Source organism: Rosa rugosa, chromosome 3 (assembly GCF_958449725.1).
Source record: "Rosa rugosa chromosome 3, drRosRugo1.1, whole genome shotgun sequence".
Classification (NCBI taxonomy): Eukaryota; Viridiplantae; Streptophyta; class Magnoliopsida; order Rosales; family Rosaceae; genus Rosa; species Rosa rugosa.
In genome coordinates, this window is record NC_084822.1 from 49,291,504 (window position 1) to 49,316,448 (window position 24,945).

General features: G+C 39.2%; 6 protein-coding genes across 7 annotated transcripts; 5 read left to right on the plus strand and 1 right to left on the minus strand.

Moving 5' to 3' along the window:
* Positions 1–1,555: 1,555 nt before the first annotated feature.
* Positions 1,556–2,776, minus strand: LOC133740759 (uncharacterized). The gene has a single exon (XM_062168712.1). It carries the CDS (start codon positions 2,702–2,704, stop codon positions 1,964–1,966), a length of 741 nt encoding a protein of 246 aa, XP_062024696.1. The 5' UTR covers positions 2,705–2,776; the 3' UTR covers positions 1,556–1,963.
* Positions 2,777–7,015: 4,239 nt separating this feature from the next.
* On the plus strand, positions 7,016–7,702 carry LOC133737874 (uncharacterized). Its single transcript, XM_062165352.1, has one exon. The coding sequence runs from the start codon at positions 7,016–7,018 to the stop codon at positions 7,700–7,702; it is 687 nt and encodes a 228-aa protein (XP_062021336.1).
* A 1,055-nt stretch (positions 7,703–8,757) lies between these two features.
* LOC133735367 (uncharacterized) lies at positions 8,758–14,243 on the plus strand. 2 transcript variants are annotated; one of them, XM_062162780.1, is made up of 19 exons: positions 8,758–8,886; positions 8,964–9,141; positions 9,298–9,448; positions 9,542–9,678; positions 9,849–9,952; positions 10,112–10,207; positions 10,437–10,530; positions 10,677–10,797; positions 10,910–11,109; positions 11,431–11,522; positions 11,598–11,653; positions 12,022–12,111; positions 12,208–12,307; positions 12,530–12,634; positions 12,716–12,788; positions 13,360–13,523; positions 13,735–13,789; positions 13,972–14,027; positions 14,188–14,243. In XM_062162780.1, the coding sequence occupies exons 1-18, from the start codon at positions 8,884–8,886 to the stop codon at positions 14,025–14,027; spliced, it is 1,875 nt and encodes a 624-aa protein (XP_062018764.1). In that variant the 5' UTR covers positions 8,758–8,883; the 3' UTR covers positions 14,188–14,243. The 2 variants fall into 2 exon arrangements, with proteins under 2 accessions (XP_062018764.1, XP_062018765.1); XM_062162781.1 differs by having other exon boundaries at positions 14,202–14,243.
* A 304-nt stretch (positions 14,244–14,547) lies between these two features.
* LOC133735369 (UPF0481 protein At3g47200-like) lies at positions 14,548–17,628 on the plus strand. The gene is made up of 2 exons (XM_062162783.1): positions 14,548–15,562; positions 16,088–17,628. Exon 2 carries the CDS (start codon positions 16,099–16,101, stop codon positions 17,452–17,454), a length of 1,356 nt encoding a protein of 451 aa, XP_062018767.1. The 5' UTR covers positions 14,548–15,562; positions 16,088–16,098; the 3' UTR covers positions 17,455–17,628.
* A 106-nt stretch (positions 17,629–17,734) lies between these two features.
* On the plus strand, positions 17,735–21,345 carry LOC133735370 (hydroxyproline O-arabinosyltransferase 1-like). The gene is made up of 8 exons (XM_062162784.1): positions 17,735–18,288; positions 18,649–18,716; positions 18,825–19,026; positions 19,113–19,210; positions 19,315–19,384; positions 19,578–19,649; positions 19,838–19,951; positions 20,916–21,345. Exons 1-8 carry the CDS (start codon positions 17,869–17,871, stop codon positions 20,973–20,975), a joined length of 1,104 nt encoding a protein of 367 aa, XP_062018768.1. The 5' UTR covers positions 17,735–17,868; the 3' UTR covers positions 20,976–21,345.
* Positions 21,346–21,477: 132 nt separating this feature from the next.
* LOC133735368 (flotillin-like protein 4) lies at positions 21,478–23,537 on the plus strand. Its single transcript, XM_062162782.1, has one exon. It carries the CDS (start codon positions 21,980–21,982, stop codon positions 23,405–23,407), a length of 1,428 nt encoding a protein of 475 aa, XP_062018766.1. The 5' UTR covers positions 21,478–21,979; the 3' UTR covers positions 23,408–23,537.
* The last annotated feature ends 1,408 nt before the right edge of the window (positions 23,538–24,945 follow it).

Genomic DNA, 24,945 nt, shown 5'->3' on the forward strand with positions numbered 1-24,945 from the left:
AAAGATGAATCGAAGATTAAGCTCTTAAATTTATGTCCAAAAAAAAAAAATGAAAGATGAATAGAAGATTAAGGTCTTAAATTCTGCAATAGTGTCCGAGTTTATCTGTTCATAAATGTGAAAGAAACAATCAAAGAATGAAACAACACGATGTCTATACACGCAGATCATTATCTACATACGAAACATATATCAGAAATCATTACTAATCGAAAATCATCGGAAACTACTTGGGGCTTGTCCTGTCTTGCCTGTGTTCATCCCTAATGAAGATGCTGCATATCCAGTACTCGAAAAGTGAAGGTATGCAGGATTATCAACTTCCCTACCAACTCCTTCATCGAAATTGAGCGCGTAACTCTCAGGATCATACTGTGCTTGCACCCTTCTTTTCTTGTAAATAGTACCAACCGAACGAATGAAATTTTTCCATTTTGGTCCAGCCAAAACCTCTGAAAGCTCTCGAACTTTCTTTACATTCTCCACCAACCAATTCTCCTTTGATACTTCTCCTTGTTGCAGTAGATATCTGCCTCTAATTCCATTATTATTGTTTCTTCCGCAAGGTAGTACCCTTGAGTAGAGTCCCCAGAAACAACCACAAGAAGAAGTCAGAACCAATTCTTCGTCGTAGTATTCATCATCAGTTTCATGATCTGGTGGTGAAATGGAGGCGATTTTCTCAAGTGGGTTAGCCATGAATATTGAGAGACGTGAGGATATATAAGAAAGAAAGCAATGCTACACCTCAATTCCAATGAACAAACTATATATATTGCAACTCTGTGGGATATGTGTAATGCATTAGGATTACTTAAGAGTATTAAACAATTAATCACCGACTAAAGACCAGGTAAGTGCTAGCTATGAGGATCCGAATCTTTCTTTAAGCCGGCCAAAAACCAATTATTGAAGCTAGCTGTGACTTGAACAAATGCCAATGTCTGTTCAATTTGACAGTTAAAAAGCCAAAATAAAACAGCTCGTTAGTGATTGTATACGTGCTAATTCGTTAATCGCTATACTTTGTGAAATTATTTTAGTGCTTGCTTTAATCGTTAATCATACTGGATTTTATATAAACTATCTTACTGATCGTCTTGTATGTAAGAGCCAGCTCCCAGTTTGGTTTCTTCGTGCATTCCACTTACTCATTTTGCTAAGAGAAAGAGAAGTTCCAAAAGAAAGTCCAAATCTATAATCCAAACCAAAATCGGCAAAGTTGAAAGCAAAGATAAGAACAACTACAAGAGAATGAATCTAAATTCTAGCGGAAAATCTTGAAGCCAGATGACTATGGAGTTTTGCGCAAATGAGCAACAACATCAAAGTTTGCTTCTCCAAAATATGACTAGTGTAAGTAGACATAAAATGAATGTCAAATAATTGAGTTCATTCAATAGCAACAACTTGTCATCTTCCTTAAAAGTGCCTCTTTTAGAGCTTAACCTTTGCCTAGTGGCAACTTCAGCATTACCCACAAGATTAAATTTCATCAGAATTTCGATCAAAAGCTACATTTAAATAGTTACGAAAAGTAAATTAAAGAAATTGATTGCCACAAACGAATGCAGGTTTTATTCGTTCAAAATAAGATTATCTACTGTACTAAACATCAGAATCATCATTCAGAGACGATCTCATGGATATTAGAATTATTTATTAAACAACCTGTTTAGAGAAAAAAAAAAACATGTGAATAGAATACAAGACAGAGTTCACGGCCTCATCAGCCCATATTGAAATTGGGGCTTAACGGGCTATTCTGTCCAAGTCTATTATCCAATACGCTGATAACCGAGTCACAATACTTCTCATTGAGTGGTCAGATTGGGCCTGATATTCTTTCAGCCCGTTCCTTATTCAGCCTCTATCCGAGCGCCAAACGACTGCGTTTTACCCCACCTTGTGGAAGGAGGGTACGTCCCATCGGGTATCAAGAAACGCACGTCGTTTTAACTTTTCAGCAAAAGGCAGCAATCTCTGGGCGCACCGCCGAACACTTTGCAGGCGGCAGCGGCGGTGATGCAGAACTCTGAACCGAAGGCAAAGGCGAGTGCGGCAAACGCGCCATGAATCCATTGCCAGGGCCAAGCTCGTCGGCTTTGCTGCTATCGTCTTCGAAATTGAGCGCGTAGCTGGACGGCTCGTAGCTGAAGTCGGCCGACGTGGACGAGTGGCGGTTCCGTCCCCGCAGTCCGATTCTCGACACCATGTTCCGGCTCTTCGTACTCTTCTCCTTGTCCTCAGGCGGCGACCGCCTCATTTGGTTTCTCCTCCAGCTCCGGTTGTCCTCATCTTCCTCCAGAACGTCGTCCAGAATGTGCCGGCTCGTGGTCGACTTCTCCGGCGGGGTCAGGCTCCCGGAGGCGGAGGACGGCAGCCGCGACCGGAAGAGGATGTCGTCGGCGCGTGTGGTGTCGTCCTCGAAATTGAGAGCGTAGCTGGAAGCGTCGTAGCTGAAGTCTGCCGACGACGCCCTCCTGCGCCTAGCTCCTCCTATTCTGTTAATGAGATTCCGGCACCGGTCCCTGATCTCCGGCATCACCGGCGAGCGTGGAGTCCTGATGTAGTCCTCGTCGTCCAAAACGTCAAAAGGATGCGTGGAGCTGGAGAAACACACCGGCATGCACATCATCGATCGGTGACGCTTCTCCTTCAGATTGTTCCCCGTCGGCGATACGGTCCCGTTGTCGTTCCACATATCTCGGCTTCTGGTTTCTCTCAGATTCTCTCTCTGGTGCGGCGGTTTTGATTTTTGTGGTGACGGAGAAGACGGGTGAGTGAGTATTATTTATAGGTTGAGGTAAAATAGGGCGTGTGGTGAATGTGGGCCCGGACGTTGCGGCGTATAGCGGTATGAAGCTGGAGCGAAGAAGCCGTGGGTCGTGCGTGGTGGGACGGTTTTCTTTTCTTAATTATTTTTCCAGTGTGAAACCCGCGTTGGATTTTTATGTTTTGTAATTTGTAGGCTTCATGGAAAAGTTACTGCAGAGAAATGCGTTGTAATTACCAATTTTCACGGCGTTAATTAATAACGAATTAAATAATTTACTAATTATGGTAAAATAGTAGTATGGAAGGAATGGGAATCTTGTGGGATGGGGTTGACGGGTTTAATATTGATTTCTTTTCTTAGTGAAGTCAGCCTCTGGGTTTAAGTTTCGGAGTTCGTGTTTAAGAAAAACAAATGTACGGGCACATGTCACGGTTCTATTGGAGGATGGATTACCCGGTTTAGAATCTATTCGATCGGGGCACACGGAGCCTCGGCCAGGCACATTGCATGTGATTCTATGATTTCTATCTTTTGTTTAGTTTCCTTTCATAGAAATCAATCAATCTCAGAACTATTTCTCATCGACTACAGGCAATTTTTGCTGGAGCAATCTTGTCCATAATTTGATCATTCTCGTTGTTTTCAGTAGTTGAGAAGTCATTTTCTCTGTTTTAAAAATTATGGACCATTTGGTCCGATGATAGTAAGTTTTCTTTTTGAAAGTTATGAGTTCGATTCAAATATCTTGTATGGTACTTCTGTTAGGGTCTTAAATGGTGGCCATCATAACTCGAAATATGTGATAGTGTTTTACAGCTTTGCAATATTCCTCTATCATCGGTCCATATTTTAAACTAATATCCACCAGACATTAAAGAATCCTCTAAGAGAAGTATTTTGGTTTCTACCTCAAGTTTAAACAATGACAAAGAAAAAAAAGAAAAAAAAAAAGCACTGCATAATCCAACAGTGAATATCATACATTCTTAAATTAGTTCACCGTTACTTAAATAATTAATATTTTTTTCGTACTCATAAATGATTAGTTGCTATGTATAACATTGCTCCTAAGTAATGAAATTAACGTCTTATAATCAAGGAAAATATATATGCACATGAAAATCCCACATTCCAATTAGTAGAGACTAGTAAAGTATAGAAAAATTTGAACTTTTTATTTTTCGACCCAGCAGAGCTCTGCTAGGGTTGTGGGCGGCGCCCTTAGGGCTTTGTTTCTCCAAACTCTCTTCCACGGAAGATCTTTACGACACAACAATGGTGGCGTCACCTTCATTTCTCCTCATCGCCCCAAAGCGATTAGGTGTTTCCCTTCCTCAGCTATGAAGTTGCGTGGTGTGGTATGGTAGTTTTTTTGGCTTGGTTGATCAAATCGTTCCCTGATCCGCTTTATCTATTTATGTTTATGGGTGGGTGGCGACCTAGCAGGGTCGACTGAAGGTTCTCCCAGATTATAGACCCTTGATGGTGCGCGTTTGGGGGATAATTGTGTTTTTATGGTGCAGCGCCAGATGGGTTTTTATCCAGCACAAGGTCTGGCCACGATGGGTGACGCTGGCATTGGGGTTATTGGAAGACTCTACGAAAGATGTTTCAGACCATCTTGGGCTTAGTCTGATGATATCGAAAACCATGATTACTTTGGTTGTTCCAGCTTGCAAGTCACGATGTTTGGTTGTGGTGCTTGGTCAGCGAATGCAAATTAATAAAGTTGTGATGTCGGGTTCGTTGTGCCAATGGAGGTATTTAGGTTGAGCACTTGAGCGTCAGGGATCTATTAGGCCATTAGGGTTGTTACTGGATCCAAATCTGGGATCTAGGTGGAATTTGAGCTTGGACTCTCCCATTCTTTTTGTTGGGCTATTTTTCAATATTTGGAATGGCTTGGAGGCCCTTGCTTATTACTCGTATTGGATTTGTGACCTAGGTTTATGGTATCAGTTCTTAAAAAATCGTATGCCAACATGGCCATGTTCTGACATTGTTGGCTAGCTTCGATCTTTGGGTGGAAGATTGTCCTATGTTTTGTGCCGAATTGATTTTTGTCATTATGTGCATTGGATTCACACGGGTAGTCGAACCACCAACTACTCAGTTTACTACACGACTGCAATCCGTAGTGTAAAATCAGCTATACGTTCAGACGCTGCTGCTGCTCTTGCTTTAATATTATTTCATTGTATTTCCGATGCAATTTTTGCATATTTTCTTTTCATACTGCTTGTTTTCATTATTGATGCATTTTTGCATTGTATCATTGTAATATTTCTATTTCAATAAAGTTTTTGGCCTCCTTATTATAAAAAGAAAAAAAGAAAAAACGTATGGAAAAGTTTGTGCAAGGGTGATACTAGTTGAACCTCCAAATTTAATATTTTGATCTCTTGTACTTATTAAACCTCCAACGCATTTTTTTGAATACTTAAAAAGCTAAGTACACCATCTTAATTTTACCAAAATACCCATGAACAATTAAATTTGTATCTTCAATAATTTTTTTTTATCTCTCTCAATTCAACCACGAAGAATTTTTTAAGAGAGTTGCCTACATTTTTGGTGTATCTAGTGGTGGAACCAAAATTTGATTCTTGGAGGCGCCGAACAAGTACACAATTACAAAGATTTTTTTGTTAGTCCAAGTCATAAGTTTTTTTTTTGGCAATATGAATAGTTTCAGAAAGAGTGCTTCTATTAATACCTCCTCATTTAGTCTTAAGACCTCCTCTGATTTTTGTAAAATTCTAATCTCAATTTTACCCCTACAGGAAAAAGATAAAAAAAGAAAGAAAAGTATTCCAGCATAGTCATCTCTCTACCCTTTGTATGCGACTTTAATCATATAAAGAAAGTTCAAATGGGTGGCACCATACGAATTGCATTTCCTATAGCAAAGGAAGATATATAAATCTACATGGTTGATTGTTTTGTATTGGATCTGATATGGTGGAGATTGGGAAAAACTATGAATATGGATTTCTTTGCTTCTGGGCGTTTTGTGAATTGATGAATAATACTACAACTGGAATGAGAGAAGAAATGAATCGGTATTGATTCCGGATGAGTTGATTCCTAAACCCATCTCCCCCCTTCGTAATCAAATTCCTGAGTATTCAGGAATCGATTCTTTATAAGGAGGTGAGACCTACACCAATTCCGATTCCTTCATGTGTTAGTAAACGCAATAATACTTTTACCCGGAATCATTCCGATTCTTTTATGTGTTAGTAAACGTAGGAATAGTTTTACCCCGTAATCATTCTCTCCCATTCCAAGTAAGTAAACGTGCCCCTAGTGTAATCTTGGGAATGTAAGACGTTTAAATTTTTTATTTGATTCATTTGATTGACATTTGGCAGTCATATGTGAGACTTTGCATTGGACACAGATTATTCATTCCTGAGAAAAATTGAGAAAAGGGAGATATTCTTCCACAATCTGATAATTTTTTTTTACATGATCCGTTGCAGTCTGATATTTTTTTCTTCATGATCCATTTGAAGGAAGAGTGTGGAGAAGACTGCTGCAATATGATTTTATTTCATTTTTAATTTTTGTTAATTATAAGGGTAAAATGGTGATTCAATTTTTACAAAAATTGAAGGAGGTCCAAAGTCTAAATGAGGAGATATGAATAAAAGCACTCTTTCATAAAAGACTTTAATTTTCAAATAAATAATATATATTGATTAAATCTAATAAAAAGAGTTGACCTTGGACTTTAGTTAGTAATAACTAAACCAAAATATTGAATGAGTTTAGTTTAAGGAAATTTTAAATCATATTTTTTTGAATTTACTTTTGTATCATAAGAGGGGGACATTATAGAAAATAATTATTTTTAAATAATGATTTTAGGTAACTTATATTAATGGACGAGATAAGAAGAGTATTTGTTTTTTTTTCTCTCTCTTTGTCCTTATCTATCTTTTTATATGCCTGTGAGCTGTGATATATTGGTATGTTATAATCTCAACATTGTAAAGGTCATGGGTTCGATCCTCACCGACATATGTAAGGATGAGATGGGCTAAGAGTTTTATTTAAAAAAAAAAATATTATCTTTTTATATGAGTTGACAAAGTATAATAATAATTAGAAATAATCAAACCTAGTACTAAGTACTGGAGTAGTAACTAAAAAAAGATCACCCCAAACCCTAAGGCGCCGCTCTGACGCCCAAAACCCTAAACTCTATCCTTCTCCTCGTTTCACCTCTCCATGGCAACGATTGATGAGGTTGCAGCAAGCTTTGCATCGTCGCTGGCTCTGCTAGGTGACGATGTCGTGGATCTCTCCAAGATGTCGGGTGCGGATACCAGGCGTGAATCTCAGGCCTATCTCCTTGCAAGGCCTCTCACATCGAAGCCGTTTACGGCACCAGATCTGCAGCGCCACTTCAAGCGCGTATGGGTTCTCAATGCTGCTTTCACTGTCCAAGAAAGGGCTCAGAAACTCTTTGTGATAGCGTTCGATCTGCGCAAGGATAGGAACAAGGTACTGAAGGGAGGTCCTTGGTATTTCCAGCGTGCTCCAGTTGTCATCCATGATTATGATGGCTTGAAATCCCCCACTGCAATCCAGATGGATGAGCTGTTCCTGTGGGTGAAGATTCGTAACATACCACCGGCCTTGGAGGTAAAGCATACCATCATGAATATTGCTTCGGTTGCTGGCAGGTTTCTGGAATGGGATGACAAGCTATTCAAGGCGTCTGGGGCTGTTAGGGTTCACGTGGCGCATCAGATCGCTAAACCTTTCTTCCTGACAGAAACTCTCAAACTAGCACCGGGAGTGATTGAGGAAATATCCTTTTTCTTTGAAAACCTTCTGGGCCGCTGTCATGATTGTGGTCTTATTGTTCATGAGCATGGGACTTGCCAACTTGCAGGAAAGAACGCGCACTAGAACTCTGATCCAAGGCCGGCAGTGAATCGAGTGGAACTGCCGCGTTCCTTCGCCGGTTTTGCGCAATGCAATTTCACTGGAGGTGCATTCCGCTTTCAGGATGTCCAAACACCTATTCTCCCTCCTGTGGCTCGCAGTTTGTTTGGCTCTGGTCCCTCCACCAAACTGCGTAAACCTATGGTGCTTCGCCATACAAACCTGCAGACATCTGAGGCAGCGAACAAGCAACTCGCTTTAATACCTCCTACTGAACAATCTCCTCTGAAGCGAGGCAGACCTCGTTCTCCCTTTGCCTCTCCGAAGAAGATCAAGCTCATGCTTGAGGAGCTTGTTGTTGGCAGTAAGGACGCACCGGCACCTGCAAAGAAGGTTAAACGTCTGGCCACAGCAATTCAATTTTCTGCTAAGTCATTGGGACTTGTGGAGAAGCCGGGAGGGATGCTAGTCCCTGCAGAAGGGATGATGCCTAAGGAAAATGTCTCCACGGGCCCAATCACTCAGAAGAAAAGAGGAAGGCCTCTAGGGTCCAGAAACAAGAATCCTCCGAAGCCAAAGAAATCAGTCTCTGCTGAAGATGTGCTTTCCTACCTCCACTTGGGAAAGACTGCTAGCCCTAGCTTGAAGGGCAAGGAAAAGATGTAGCCGTTTAGGATATGTTGCCTATTACTATGCTTGGTTCATAGTAAATAGGCTCACTAGAATAAGTGAGCATGACTTGTTTAATGAATGATCTAGCCTATGTATCACCATGGTGTTTACATCACAACTTCTTGACTATCTGTACATGGTAGCGGAATGATATGTAATGGTCATTCTGGCCTTACCGTATTAATGAAATCTATATGATTATTTGTCAAAAAAAAAAAAGTATAATAATAATTGAAAAAAAATGAAGGTCCAAATATTAAATTTGGAGGTCCAACTAGAACCACAATTTTTGCCAAAAAAAGAAGAAGAAGTAATGAATTGGGCTAAAATTTTCACAATGATCCCAAAAGCATGGGCCCTCTAATACAAAGTTAGGTTTATGTTAGTGTCCAATATGGTCGTTCCGGCCCAAAATCAAATCATCCTGACTCCAAAAAGACTCGGGAATCCCCGAAGCCTCCAGAAGTTCAAAAAACCCTCCAAAAATCTCAATCATCATATCCAGAATCTGCTTCTCAGCTCTCAATTCTCCCATGGTAAGCAAATCCCTCTCTCCTTCTCTATCTTCCTCTCTTTCTCTCTCTCCTAATTTCTTCTTCTGCCTCCATTTCAGGACCAATCGTCTCCGGCGCTCGATGACTGCTTGAAGCTACTGAAAGGCGAAAGAGACGAGCAGCGCCTCGCCGGACTTCTCCTCGTCACCAAATTCTGCAAAGGCGACGACCTCTCCTCCCTCCTCACTATCTATGACGCCGTCGGCGTCCAATTTCTCGACCGGCTCCTCCGAACTGGTACACTAGTTCTACGACTTGTTATATTTGAGCTTCAGTAGTTGACAATTTTCAAACCCTAAGTAAATTCGAAGTTCATTTCGAGCTTTGAGAATGAAGTAGATTTAGAAATTGTAGGCAAGCATGATTTGGAGTTTTGATTTTTTGACTGGTTAGGAATGGGAAAGGGAAGCATAAGTGAAAACCAAGAGGCGTATTTGCAGCTTTCAGTTACTGTTCTTGCTGCATTCTGCCGTGTTCCTGAAATTGCTGCTTCGAATGACATGGTTTCGAAGATTCCGCTGGTACTGGAAGTTTTGTCCAAAGAGTAAGTTTAGGATTAGAATGAGACTACCAATAATTTTGTGAATGACAGTGTTGTTTAGGTTAGAAGCTGATTAGATTACTCGTTGAAATGCAGATCAGGCCCGGCTGTTCTTGAAGAATGCTACGAGTTTCTATATTTGGTTTCGACGGCGTCTGAAGATGGAATCATGACATTTTACTCATCTGGGGGCATGAAAATGCTGGCTTCTCATATGCCCATTTTACCCGATGGTAACGCTCTTACTTTGTTTGCTAGAATTGGATTCCGAAACTGTGGTAGCTTTGGAGTTTGGTCTCATTGTCATAGTTACCTTCTCATCATTGCAAAACATTCTTTTGGTGACTCATTGGATTAGTTCATCAATTTTGTAAAGGATTTAAGAGTTGAAAATACTGTGCAGGTTCACATCAGATGAAAGTCAGTATGAAACTTGTGCAATTGCTACTAAATAAGTTCTATCCTGATCGCATTAACAATGACTATCTACCAGAGCTTTCAATGATTGTGAGTTTGATTCTGACACATCCTCTTACTGTGCTATTCTCTTCCCTGCTCCAGATTTTGTATTTTAGCTGGAAAAATGAATTGTTATGAGAATTGTTAATCTGATTTGAATATAAGGTGGTGTATGATTTTAAAAACTATTTTTCCCTTTCATTTTAGGTGGCTGCAATAGCAAGGCAATTTTCTGTCTTGCATGATGCTATGAAATTTGATGCGCTGCACATACTGACGGCCGTCTTCTCACCAAAATTTTCGGTATGCAATAATTGTTTTTCTGTCTTTTCCAGAAGACAAGATCATTGGACTGAATATGCTTGGTTAAACTAATGGTCACATATTAAATCTTGTTGACGAAACAAAGCTCTCTCAGTCTCAACTAAACTACTGGTGCCTGTTATGACTGTATCTGTAATTCTTGACCGTGGTCTGCAGATTGATATTGGTAATTTTGACACTAAATCTGACATCTATCTGGTATTTTCAGGCACCGCTTTATGATTCTCTTCGTGTACTTCCCCAAAAAAATTGGCCCGATTATATGCGTGATGGTATTGCTGCCATTCTACAAAACCGTGTTGGTATGTTGAACTCATTGCATATTGTGATTTTTGAGATGACTGGTTCTTTTTGTTCTTTTTCTTTTGTTGTTGCCCACTAATGTTATCTTATATAGGCCTGAAAAATTAACGGTTACTGATTTCCTATTCTCATGTATTGACTGCAGCACCTACTGAAAAGCTGCAGGCACTTATTTTGGCGGAGTCTATGGTGACGATATTCGGGGAAAAGTGGCTGGTAGGTCAGATAAATTCAGCTGATGGAAAAGGGCCTATTCCAACAGATAGGTATGCTATACTGGTGATCTTTCATATCTGCATGGCTGAGTGTGGTGTACTTAGTATATTTCATGTTATGTAATGGGTGGGACTCACAGTCAGTTTTTCTTACATTTGTCAGGTGCTTAGTGCTAGTGCTGGAGCAATCAAGGGTTGAAGTTGCTGTTCTTCTGAATGAGCTAGCTTACTTAAAAGATGAAGCATCTAAGAAATCTTCACCCGCTGCTGAGACAATCCTTTTAAAGAAACGGAATGTGGCTATTGCCTTTTCCTTACTGGAAAAGATAATTAATTTAATATCAAATGCGAGTGAGAATGAAGGTATGTCATGTTTACCAGATTACTGTCCTTCTAAGTTCCATCAATCTGTTAGATAATAATCTTAGTGTCCTTTCAATCTTGTTAAAGAGTTGTGATCCTTGAAGCAGGGAAATGTGCATATGAAACAATATTTTGAATGTTCCTGCCCCTTTTCACATTCGGGAGTTCCTTCAGTTTTTGGTCTTTTTAGTCTGATATGAATTAAAATCATACAAGACAAGATAAATTAGTCTTGTTGTGTTGCAAGGGAGCTGTTTGAAATTCTAAATTCTTTCTTGTTTGGTCATTGATAGTAATCATCTCTGTTGCAATCATTTGTAGGGGACCTTATCCACGAAAATACTTTGTCAATGGTCATTAATGGCCTTAATGAGACAATTGGTGTAGTTCTAGAGTATTTACAAGATGCAAAGGTAATAGTACTGACATTATAACCTTGGATTTTACAGTTTTTACTATGTTATTTTATTCACATTATGGTTTTCCAGGAACAAGAACAAAGGAAGGGAGATGATCTTCTGGCTTCAGTGCGGGTTATAGGCAGGTATTGTGTCATCTCTCTTTGTAATTATATTGGGGAGATTTTTAGAGAAGGTTGCTTTGTTAAATTGTTGGTCTTGAAAACTTCTGACGGTAGTGATGGGTGCATTGTGCATATGAACAAATGCATGTTCACATGTAAATCCATGTTTCTTCCTAAGCTTGCTACTTGAAATTTTAAGTAATGACATCTAAACCTGTTTACGATGCTAAAATTAGTCATCAGCTAATGGCTTTTAAGCTGTAGTAAGCAGGATCTGATGTTGCATGAACTTGTAATCATACCACAGAAAAAGCTAAAATTCCTGTCCTTTATCGTATGGTATTTAGATTAGTGAAGATAATACTGTTAAGCTGATATATGTGTTGCAGCTATCTTGCAGAAGCACCTCTTGCATGCAGAGAGAAGGTTAGAGAACTTTTAGAGTATATGCTCTCTATTGAAGGTGAAGATGAACCAAGGTTTAGTAACTCTGGCATAATTATTGCTTAATGAGCCAATAAACCTTAAATGTGGTCTATGAGAATGATCTTTATCTATAACATGTCTAAATGCAGACCCTTCTATGCTATATGCTTTTTGCTTCCAATGCTGTGTCAATTGACAATGGAGGTCGAAGGATGTAAAGCGTTGATTTCTTGTGGAGGTCATAAGTCTGTAAGTCGGTGTCATTTAATTCCTTTAATGTAGATCCTCATATTAGTTTATATCCGACCGAAATACATATTTTTGTTTTCCAATTTCACTATTGTGGTTTTTATATAGTGGCTTATGAAGCATGTTTAAGTGGTGAAGAATTTGCTATAAATTTTTACATGTACTGATGTGCATCACCAACATCTACAAACCATTTAGAAAGCAAATTGATTCTACTTGCAGGTTGTTGATTGCCTTGTAAATTTGATTGGGCCACATGGTTACAAGGTGGAGGATAGGGGCTGCATCTTTTTGGCATGTGACACCATCTTGAATCTTCTTCTAAAGGTAGTGTATCATCATCATTTTATACCATTGGTTACTTATGTATGCAATTAACAAACATCGTCCATCTCTTTTCATGAATAGAAAGAGCAAGTGCAAGCCCCATTGGATTATTCGACTCTCGTCAATCTATTGAAAGCGTTGGCACGCTGGACAGGTACCATTTAAATTTTCCTTTCCCTTTAATATGCACAATGCACCTGCCTATAATTTCTGTGTACTGCCTATTATTTTTGTTTTGGAAAATTTGTATGTCTTGTACTATCCATATTTCTTGCATTTCTAAAAGCATTGACCTTTTGAATAGTACCTATCTACTAGTAACTTTTAAACCTGAGATCTCTTCCTGTGCTTCTTTTAGAACCATAAGGCTAGATAAATACTGGAGACATGTTGTTTTCTCTGAACTAGAAAAACTCTTAATCTAGAATACTTTTCTCTTTTGCCAAACTGTCTTAAACTTGTTATGTCTTTCTGTTCAATGATCATTTTCTGGCTTTGGGTTTCTAATGTCAGAACTTACAATTCTTAATTTTAAGGATCTGTGTTTCAACAATTCTTATTTTTAAGGAATTTTTGTTTGCATATTGCAAGTAGTTCATTAGCACTGGGAAAGTTGATAGTGAGCTTAGAGCTGTATTCTCGGCATTCATTTTCATTCTATGCATGTTGTTCCCCTTAATGTAAAAGATATGTCATTAATTGGAATTCTTGTACACTGATTTCAGAGGGTGTAGATGACCCGTCAATCATAATGATGGCATCAAGTATTTGCACACTGCTGTTTGACTTTACTTCGGAGAAGGCTCTTCTTAAGCATCCCAACTTTGATGACAGCTGTCTTAATAATCTGTCTCGGCTCATTGCAAGAAGTATGGCTGCATGGGGACAGGTATATTGCTGATGTGTTGACTGGCACATAATATAATACGAGTGTGTTTACACCGACCTCCATGTTTAACATGGAGAGCGAGGCAGTTAGGCCCAATGTATAGCCAAATTGAATTGTGCTTGGACGTTGGACCTGTATCAATGTGTTCACATTATTAACTCTTGAATGGTGCCATAGGAAATTGATTTCCCTTTTTAACTATTTATTGAAGGATATGTCTGATGCTGCTAAAGCAGAAACAGATCTTCTTGAGATTGTTACAGCAGGTTTGTCAGCTGCTCTCTTCGATTTATTTCTCTTTTCTTTTCCTTTGATGCTGTGGGGTGGGTGGAATGGATAGTTTTTTAAACTTTGAAACATTAGTTCTCTCTCTGAGAGAGAGAGAGAGAGAGAGAGAGAGAGAGAGAGAGGACTATCTGTCAATCTAACAAAGTGTCCTGTGTTGCAGGATATTCTCGATGGGTCACTCGCTTCCCTTGTGTAAGAGATGCTGTTGAGAGATAGGTAAACTGATCCTTCAGTGAAAAGTTGGTCATACGCTTACTAACATAAGTCGATAGATGATTTAGTAGTTCTTGTATTGACACTTTATTCTCACAAATTAGAATTTCATACATTGAAAGGTTGTATAAATGAGATAGATTGCTTGACTTGTTCTTCTTAGTCGGATTCAACCAGATGAATGATGAGAATGGGGCAAGGGATTATTCTTGTGTTCGATTCAAATGTGCAACAGCCAAAGAGTAACACCTCATGCTCCCCAGCTTTCTCGGTTTCATCATCGCTTGTTGTGGCATGTTGTATGTATTGATACTCGTATTTTTTCACCTTTTAAAAGAAAATCTTGTAGAGAGCTATAATAGTATTAATAGACATAGCTGTGGATGGTCACTGGCAAGAAAAGAAAATGCTTGCAGGATGAACAACTGAACAAGCAAGCTGCAGAAAACTGGCCAAGCCAAAATACTCCAAGCAACAATGATTGGAGATGCCCTTATGATAGTTGCTTTGACCAAAGGAGAAGAAAAAGCCACTCTTTTTTCTTTTTCAGTTTTCTTTTCTGGTGTGAAAAGATAACCAACTTGTTCTTGCATGATCATCGTACTGCAAATAGGTGAAGTGTCTGAGATACCCACATATTTGACAAAAACTTGAGGAAATGTGGATGGAAATATCACAACGATGCGTTTAAGAGTGTATACAACCGTTGCTGAAGTTCAGGCTCCTCTCACCGGCACAATAACTGTCAGTTGAGATATGCTTTTTTTTTTATTGAAAGGAGATATGCTTTTTTTCTTTTGGTTGGAAATGAGATTAAAAAAAAAAAAAAGATTTGGAGGAGAAAGTAGAAGAGGAGCACTACAAATTGGCTCCCCTCTTATTGGACATGGACTCCAGTAGTGTTTGTGGGATATCTTAGGCACTACCATCGGGCGTTGTCTGCAAACCACCAAGAATAATCAAGGTCATATCTAGCCCCAAAGACGGTCTGTCAAGGAGAGGTTAATTTGAACTAGTCAAGTAGTCAACCCACATAGGACACAGAAGATGAAACTGTGAACGAAGTTGTTACCCAAGGGCATTTAAGGGAGACGAGAAAGGCGTGTGCTTTATTGGAGAAGGTTCCAAACTGAGAAAGTCTTCTCGGTCATCTTTCATCTCTACAAAATATCAAGATTCCCTTTGAAGTCCTCGCTTGGTTGATGTGGTGGAACTCCGGGATCATCTAAAGTCCTCGCTTCTCCGAGCTTTTGATGAAGAAGGCAACAATCCAGATATTTGTTAGGGAAGACTTTCGTCTTAGCTGTAAGCCTCCTCATCCAAGATTTCAAATGAGCCCTACTGTATTGGTGGCTTGGTGCTAGCTGTGCAGCCTACTCCCTATCATCACCATTCTTTTCTTGCAATTAAGTCGTTTCTGCAATTCTACTTCCACTTGTCTATGGACAATCCCTGCAAACCATCTACCTGAGCTTTCCCAGTAATCTAGCTAGCTCTCAAAGGCAACAACTCACTTCGGTATCTTTCTACTAGGGCAGGTGTGAATTCACTTCTTTCTCTACTCTTTTATTTTTGATTCATAATCCTTCCGTATGTAGTCGTAGACCCTCTTGAGATTTTTCTCCGGTCGTAAAGAACGAAGCATTTTTCTCCTGTGCATGAAATTAATTAAGCAAAAGTTGCCGAGTTTACAAATACAGCACATGCTTCAGATCGAGCATGTACGGTAAAATTTTCGCTCGATTAATTAATGGATTTTTGATTCGTCTCCCTGTATATGTTTCGTTGGAAGCACAAGATCTAAATGTAGACATCTTATTCATATTTATACAAATATATTTCATTGAACTCAAAACTGAATATGTTGTCCCTTCTTTAAAAAAAAAAAAAAATATATGAATATTAGAAGTAGGTGTCAAAATGCGGTACTTCCAGATTGTAAATAAGATTTATTGCCTTTTTATGTAGAAATTGTTGAATTTACCACATAGGAGTTTTTAAGGCATAGGAAATGCTATCTGGATTTTTATCTTTGTTTATTTGCTCTTATGAATCCCGCACAGGTACATTTACAATGTCTGGATTTTCTCAACATAAACAAAGGAGAATGGAAGTAACTCAAGTAAGCAATCAAGCTACTCCAAATAAAAAAGGAAACCCGTACATTTCGTTAGAAGCTTCAATGGGTGAGGAGCTATATAATGTGTCTCGTGTATCCCCAATGCGTTGTATCTATCGAGTTCCTTACCGACTGAGACATGTACATGAAAATGCCTATACACCCAAATTAGTTTCTATAGGGGCATTTCATCATGGTAACGCAGCCTTAAAACCCATGGAAGAACACAAAATGAGGTACCTGAAAGCTTTTTTAGATCGGAGCACACTGAACTTGTCGGGTTATGTACTAAAAATAAAGGCTCAAGAAGAAAGAATGCGCAGTTGTTACATTGAGACTATTGAGCTTGATAGTGATGAATTTGCTAGAATCGTTCTTGTGGATGCCACATTCATCATTGAAGTCTTACTAAGGTCCTATTATGGTCATTTGGTAGATGAAGATGATTGCATTTTCCGAAGACCAAGATTAATAGTGGATCTATTGCCTGACATGTTGTTACTGGAAAATCAATTGCCTTTCTTTATTCTTGAGGATCTTTGCCCAGACTTTATCGATTTAAGCTCCGGTGGAACTTTCGAGAGGCTTTCAATGGTCTTTCTCTCTCTCCAACTCTTACATAAAATGAGAGTATCGGGTATAGAAGGAACTGCGCAGGAAAATGTGGTCAATATACGTTCTCAACAAGTAAAAGTAAAACATCTTCTTGATCTGTTGAGAACGTTATTGATACTACCAATTTCGAAATCACAAATTAGAGGGACTTTTCAACATTTTCCTAGCACGACAAAGCTACACCAAGCAGGAGTGAAGTTTAAAGTTGGACCAAGCAAAAACTTGTTCAGCATACGATTCACTGATGGGATTTTGGAAATTCCAAAGTTAACTATTACGGATAACACAGAGCTCATAATGAGAAATGTTGTTGCCTACGAGCAATGTGAATATCCCTTCGAACTTCACATAAGTGCTTATGTTGTCATCCTTGATTATTTTGTAGATACTGCAAAAGATGTGGAATTACTTGTCGATTATGGTATTATTAAAAATTGTCTATGTGACAACAAGGAGGTTTCTCGTTTGATCAACAGTCTCAGCAGTGGAGTTGCACTGTATCATGGTGAATTTTATTTCTCTACCATTTCTCAAAAACTGAGCGAGTATTGCGATGTGAGGTGGCATAAAAGCATAGCAAATTTGAGGCAAAATTATTTCAACACACCTTGGCGTACCATCTCTGTGGTTGCAGCTAGTACTTTCCTTGTACTCACTTTTGTTCAAACTGTGTGCTCTGTTATCTCAGTTGCTTAAATGTAATGCATTGATGAGAGATTTTATTGAACTGAATAATAGGAGACTGGAAACGAAAGGTTCCTTCTGGAATCAAAGACTCGGGTTTCCTTGGTGCAAATTATTGTAATAAATTTGTTGAAGCATGCTTAAATTGTAGGTGAGATAGTGTTCATTGAAATAAGGTTTCGCAAGTGTTGTAGTTAATTTGTAGGTTAAAGTGTTGTTAATAAGACAGCTTGATTACTTATACAACCTAGAAAGCAGACAAAGAGGAAAAAAAAAAAAAAAAAAAAATTCGCTGAAAAAACTCAACGTTACAGCGACGACTTTCAGAAGCCGCCAATTTTCTTCTTCCTCAGTTGCTATTAATCTCTCGTCTGCCATTTAATTTTTCACAGAAACCAAAAAGTTGAGAGAAAGAGAGAGACAGCCATGGGCTGCGGGAACTTCTTCTTCACCATTCTGGTGACCTTCTCCGTAGCTCTAATCACATACAACATAATCATCTCGGCCAATTCTCCACTCCAGCAAGACCTCCCCGGCCCCTCACGGTCGTCGTCGTCGTCGTCTTCCTCGATTTCCGTGGACCCCATCATCAAGATGCCGACGGACCGATCGCGAGGGAAATCGGCGAGCTCCAAGCGACTGTTCCACACGGCGGTTACGGCCTCGGATTCTGTGTACAACACGTGGCAGACTCGGATCATGTACTACTGGTTCAAGAAGTTTCAGAACGAACCGGGTTCGGAAATGGGCGGGTTCACTAGGATCTTGCATTCCGGTAAGCCTGATAAGTATATGGATGAGATCCCTACCTTCGTTGCTCAGCCTTTGCCTGCTGGAATGGATCGGGTTCGTCTTCTAATCTCACCTCTTCTTTTACTTTTTCTTCGTTTCTGAATTTAATTTAGCTCTAGATTTTCCATATTTGTTGAGAAAATTAGGTTGCTGAATATATGAGATTTTAGTTTACATCTACATTGAGCTATAGTTTATTAGTTTAGTGCGGTTTTTATAGTTATAGATATGTACCATGTGGTAAGAATTTACCAAATTTTTATCTAAATTACTGACTTTAAAAGTTGTGAATTACTGGAGGTGAAAGAAATTAAGCTTCCGTAATGATAGTTTGTTCAAGAATTGCAGAAATTCTGGAAATGTGTGTAGGATTTACCTTTGGATAGTTGCTTACTTCACTTCTTGCGATGACAGGGATATATAGTTCTCAATAGGCCATGGGCATTTGTACAATGGCTTCAGCAAGCAAACATCAAAGAAGAGTATGAGATGCTTTACTATTAGCTTCGGTATTTAATGAACCAATCGTCTTCGTTGTGTTTGTTCGTTAGGTTTAACTTGTGTGTGTACTTTTGTTATTGTGTCTGCAGTTATATACTGATGTCTGAGCCAGATCATATAATCGTCAAGCCCATACCGAACTTGGCAAGAGATGGGCTTGGAAGTGCATTTCCTTTCTTTTACATTGAACCTAAGAAGTATGAGACAATACTCCGGAAATACTACCCTGAGGACAAGGGACCAATAACTAACATTGATCCAATTGGAAACTCTCCCGTCATTGTTGGGAAGGTATTTAAACTCATCGTGGATCAGTTTTAACTACAGTTTAGGTTTCCGGTCTTTTGACTGTGTTTCTTTAAATTAATGATTGATAGGAAGCTCTTAAGAAGATTGCCCCCACCTGGATGAATGTTTCTTTGGCAATGAAAAAGGATCCTGAAACAGACAAAGCTTTTGGCTGGGTGCTTGAAATGTGAGCTCTCTCTTGTTAACATAGTTCTTTGATGACATTACAGTAGATTCCCCATTTCTTTTGCATGATTATCAGACAAAAACTAATTTTGTATCATGATATAGGTATGCTTATGCAACAGCATCCGCTCTTCATGGTGTTGGTAATATCTTGTACAAGGACTTCATGCTTCAGGTTAGTTGGATTATTTATTTATTATTATTATTTTTTTCTGTATGACATATAAAACCTTCATGATGGTAGTTATAAAATGTTTGGATTTAGCCATTTGTTATCTTGAATAGCAAGTGGTTGCTTCACACACATGATGGGGCTGAATGTGGTGTGGTTTAACTTACTAATGTTCTTGTTTTGTGATGCATATCAGCCTCCATGGGATACAGAAATTGGCAAGAAGTTCATAATTCATTACACTTATGGATGTGACTATAATATGAAGGTACTCTGTTGTCTACGAGCTCTTGTATACCTTCACCTGAGGTGCTTAGGGAGAAGTATATGGGGAAAATATTGCTTTTAGCTGTCTGATTTATTGCCCAATGTGTTTCTAGTTTTGGAGAAATGAACAAATCTGTCAGCTCTCTTGTGTAATGAGTGGCTAATAATGTTTGATGTTTCTGATTTTAGGGTGAATTAACGTATGGAAAGATTGGAGAATGGAGATTTGACAAAAGATCTTACGATAATGCTGCACCACCTAAAAATCTTCCTTTACCTCCACCTGGTGTCCCAGAAAGTGTGGTATGTAACTTCTATTATCTCTTACCTATTAGCGTTGCTGTAAAATTTGCCATGCTAGTGAATAGAAAAGAACTGGCATTAAGATTGGGTATGACTGGGCAGTATAAAGGAATTGCTGAAATTGACTCGTCTGTGAAGCAAATATTTTATTTTATTTATTATTATTATTTTTTTAATTTGCAAAGTTATCAACCAGTCATGTAACATCTAGGTATTACTGGTCTAGTTGATGAGAAGTGGGATGGGGATATGGTAGGTTGAGTTGGTTCAAATCTTGCTAATAAAAGTAAAGTCTGCCTTTTACTAAATTCGTACACCTTAAGAATTTCCTGTCTGATAGATTAGATGGCCTACGGTTAGATTTTGAGTTTGTCATTTATGGTCATCCTCCCTTAACCAGTTATTATGGTTCACCTGAGCGCAGTCATAATAACAGGGCTGAACTCTAATACTATCATGCTGTTATTACCTTCTAAGTTGTCAAAGTTTAGGCAGTATGCTAATATAACTATGATGGCTTACGCTTAATTTAATCAGTGAAGTTTAGGCTGTAATCAAAGAAATTTAGGTTGCTTCATGTTTAGTCTAGTTCAGAGACAGTCAAATGGGGTTTCTCTCCAACCCAATGCGTAGTCCTCTGGACTGGGTGCCGAGGACACCTTAGTGATGGAGAGAGCTCTCTGTTTCCTTTTGCAGACCCACAATATATGCGTGTATGTGTGCGCGCGCGCATAATATACATACATACATACATACACATTTTTTTTGGGGGAGAAAAAGGGGACCCGCAATATCCTACAGATCTTTTGGCAAAAGGTCTTTATGATACCATTTGCAAAAAATATTACACAGAAATTTGGGCAATGGTGTGAAAATGTGCAAAAAATTAGAAGCTTCTGTTTTGATGTTTGCGTCTTGAACAATTTCATCCAAGTGACATTTACAAAAATACCAAACCCTGCAGGTGACTCTGGTTAAAATGGTGAATGAAGCCACAGCAAACATTCCAAATTGGGGGTCATAAGAGCAGAGCCGGTTTGAGCTGATGTAGACACACAGCCTGTACATACAAGCTGTGCTGCAATTTGGTACAGAATGCCACGTATGGAAACATTTGTGAATTTCATGTCTCCCTGTCAAGTTGGGTTGAACACTTAATGTCCAACTCAATTCGGCTGCATATATGCCTGATTATGGGTGTAAAAATCAGGCACAACACAGCTACATTAACATTCTGTGATGATTGCAGCTTATATAGAAAACTGTAGTATACAATAAATGTTTGCGATTAGGGTTGTATCCCCAAGTTACATAGATAACAAATGAGCTAGATGATTGACAGGGCGTGGCATTGTGATCGATGAGAAATGGTAATATCGGGTTTTTTGTTGTTACATTATTTCAGTTTTTTGTGTTGTTACAAGTGCTGGGATCTCCTCCCCTTTGTTAGATATCTCTATGAACCTTTATATTAAGTATTCGTATCAAAGAAAAAAAAAACTTTATATTAAGTATACAAGTTGTAACCTCGACGTTTTCATGGCATGAGCTGAAAATGAAGCAGCACAAGGAAAACTTAAAGCCGAACATCTAAAGAGCAATCTCTTGGTTCCCGAACGTGCCATGCCATTTCTACTAACATTTATTTTTTCTTTTTTCGATAAGGCATTTCTGCTAACATTACGTCTGGTGGAGTATTTGGAATTTTGGATAAGTTTAAAATGCATTTCTTTGTCATTAGTCTTTTATTTTAATTTAGTTTCCGGATTTCAGTGCTTCATTTTTGCACATCTTCTCAGTCAAATCTCGTTTACAATTAAGAGTCCTAATGCAGTTCTATTAACAAACCTCTCATTTGATTATAATTAGAGTCCTAATGCAATTCCTTCGCAGAATCATATCTCAACTCCAACTCTTCATTCATGAAACCCTGACCTGTCTATATTTGCCAATCTCAAACTTTACAAGCTTCATTTAAAACAATCAGATCTTCATTGCAGTGATAATATTTCATCAAACTTTTAAGCCATGTATAAAGTAGCAAGCGCTTCCGAGTATCTGGTGATCACGGGGGCCGGAATCCCCGATCTGAAGATCGCAAAGAAGGCATGGGTACTCCCTGGCCAGTGCTACACGGTCATTGACCTCTCTCCGGTGAACTACACATTCGAAGTCCAGGCAATGAGCGCCGAGAAGCTCCCATTTGTTCTCCCTGCCGTCTTTACCATCGGCCCCCGAGCCGACGACAGGGAGGCCATTGAGAAATACGCCAGGCTCCTCGCCAGCTGCGACAAGAACTCGAAACACGTCGAGGAGCTTGTCCAGGGCATCATCGAGGGTGAGACTCGCGTCCTTGTGGCGTCGATGACCATGGAGGAGGTGTTCAAGGGGACCAAAGAGTTCAAGGAGGAGGTTTTCGACAAGGTTCAGATAGAGCTCAATCAGTTCGGGCTTTTTATCTACAATGCAAATGTTAAGCAGTTGGTGGACGTCCCTGGACACGAGTATTTCAGTTACTTGGGGCAGAAGACTCAGATGGAGGCTGCCAACCAGGCCAAGGTCGACGTGGCCGAGGCGAAAATGAAAGGTGCTGTTGGCTCCAAGCTGAGGGAGGGGCAGACATTGCAAAACGCTGCCAAGATTGATGCCGAGACGAAGATCATAGCGACTCAGAGGGAAGGGGAGGGGAAGAAGGAGGAGGTTAAGGTGAAGACGGAGGTCAAGGTTTACGAGAACCAAAGAGAAGCTGAGGTGGCTAAAGCAAATGCTGAGCTGGCAATGAAGAAGGCAGGGTGGGCTAAGGAGGCGCAGGTGGCCGAGGTTGAGGCACAGAAGGCGGTGGCGATGAAGGAGGCCCAGTTGCAAAAGGAGGTGGAGAGGATGAATGCACTGACTATGACCGAAAAGCTCAAGGCCGAGTTTTTGAGTAAGGCAAGTGTTGAGGCCGAAACTAAAGCTCAAGAGGCAAACTGGAAGCTCTACCAAGAACAAAAAGCGGCGGATGCGATTCTTTACAACAGGGGGAAAGAGGCAGAGGCAATGAGAGCAGCTGCCGAGGCTCAGTTCTTTGCTAAGCAGAAGGCTGCTGATGGAGAGTTTTATGCTAAGAAGAAAGAGGCCGAGGGACTTGTGGAACTTGGAAAAGCGCAAGGTGTTTATCTAAGCACTCTTATGGACTCGTTGGGTGGCAACTATGGGGCAATGAGGGACTTCATGATGATCAATGGTGGGATGTTTCAAGAGATTGCTAGGATCAATGCCGGGGCGGTGCGTGGGCTTCAGCCTAAGATTAGTATATGGACTAATGGTGGAGAGGCTTCTGGTGGCGGCGGAAATGCGGCTATGAAGGAGGCGGCAGGAGTTTATAAAATGTTGCCACCGTTGTTCAAGACGGTGCAGGAACAGACGGGAATGCTGCCGCCAAATTGGATGGGCACTTTGCCTGCTGATAATTGATAAGCATGGGAAGCTTGAGACTGAAGTAATGCAACTTTAGCAGTAGTATCTTTCTCATTCAGTTCATTTGTTTGATAGTTTCTGGTCTTCAGTTGCTTTTATTTTTTATGGAATTTTTTGGCTAGCTTCAGATTTGTTTGGATGCAAGCATATATTCTTCATTGTTTCTAATTACTGTTTCCATAATTTATTATTGAAACATGCATGGTTAATAGTTCCTTTTCATCAGAGCTGGCTAGCTTCGGATTTGTTTGGATGCAAGCATACATTCTTCATTGTTTCTAATTACTGTTTCCATAATTTATTATTGAAACATGGTTAATAGTTCCTTTTCATCAGAGCTAGTAATAGTGTAGTGTTATTTTGAGTCTTTCATGTACTTGACTGATTTCTTACTCAAGTTTTATTCAATTGTTTTAAAACTTAATGGACTTATCCTTGACAACTTTTACTTCATAATACAAATTTGAACACTAAAATTGTATGAGCAATCGCTTTGACATCAAAAAGAGAAGAAAATGTTTCTAGTTATACGTTTATATTTGGTAAGGGGTGAACCAGAAATTTAAGTTGAGAAGGTTAAATTTCCCTTATGTTGCCAAGTTCTTCTCTAAGTTCATTCTTTTTGTTTTTTTTTTTTTTTCTTGTGCATGTATAATACGAATAGGCTAGCTAGGGTTCTGAAATAGCCATGGAGAATCAAATACGGCGGTGGAACTAAAGGAAAAGGAGCCGGAAATAGCCATGGTGGAATTAAAGGAAAATGAGCTAGAAATAGCTATAACAAAAAAGAATGATTGAGTCGTTAATTAGACTTTTAAGTTTATGATACCATAAATAAATATGAGATTAGGTAAAATTTGGATGAATTGTCATTTCAATTGTGAAAGTTATCAATACAGATAATTTCGAAAGTTGTAAGATACAACGAGACTTAAAGATAACTTCGCTAACTTGATAGATATAAGAAAAAGAAGATCAATTGCATTTATCTTCATATAGAATATGTACAGGATCCATCAACAAAACTTATTGATATTGTAATGGAGAAGAAACCATCTATACAAACACGTTAGATATAGGAAATTTGGATAATAATTAAATTGTGATGACGACCTGGAAAATTGATGGATGCTACAGCACATCCCAACACCCCCTTACACCCCTTTTAGAGTGTTTTAGTTTCGTGCCTGATTGGTATTCACATTTTCACTTTTGATTTTCGAACTTCTACCCACGACTTCCTAACAAAAGAGGGAGACGGTCAGCCTTTTTAAGTTGGTGTGGTTATTTTGTAGTTTCAAGGGTGACATATTACCGTTTAGGCCGGAATGGCTTATGGAATTGATTAATAATGATATGAATGGTTATATTTTCGATAAAAAAAAGGGTGGTGACATATTACCTAAACAGGGTAAATCACTGGTTCTTTAAGTTTACCCTGTACTTGCAAATGCAGGATTTCCTCCCAAAAAATCTGGAGGGACGAATTAATGTACTTATAAATGCACCCTAATACCCAAACATAATCTCAGTAA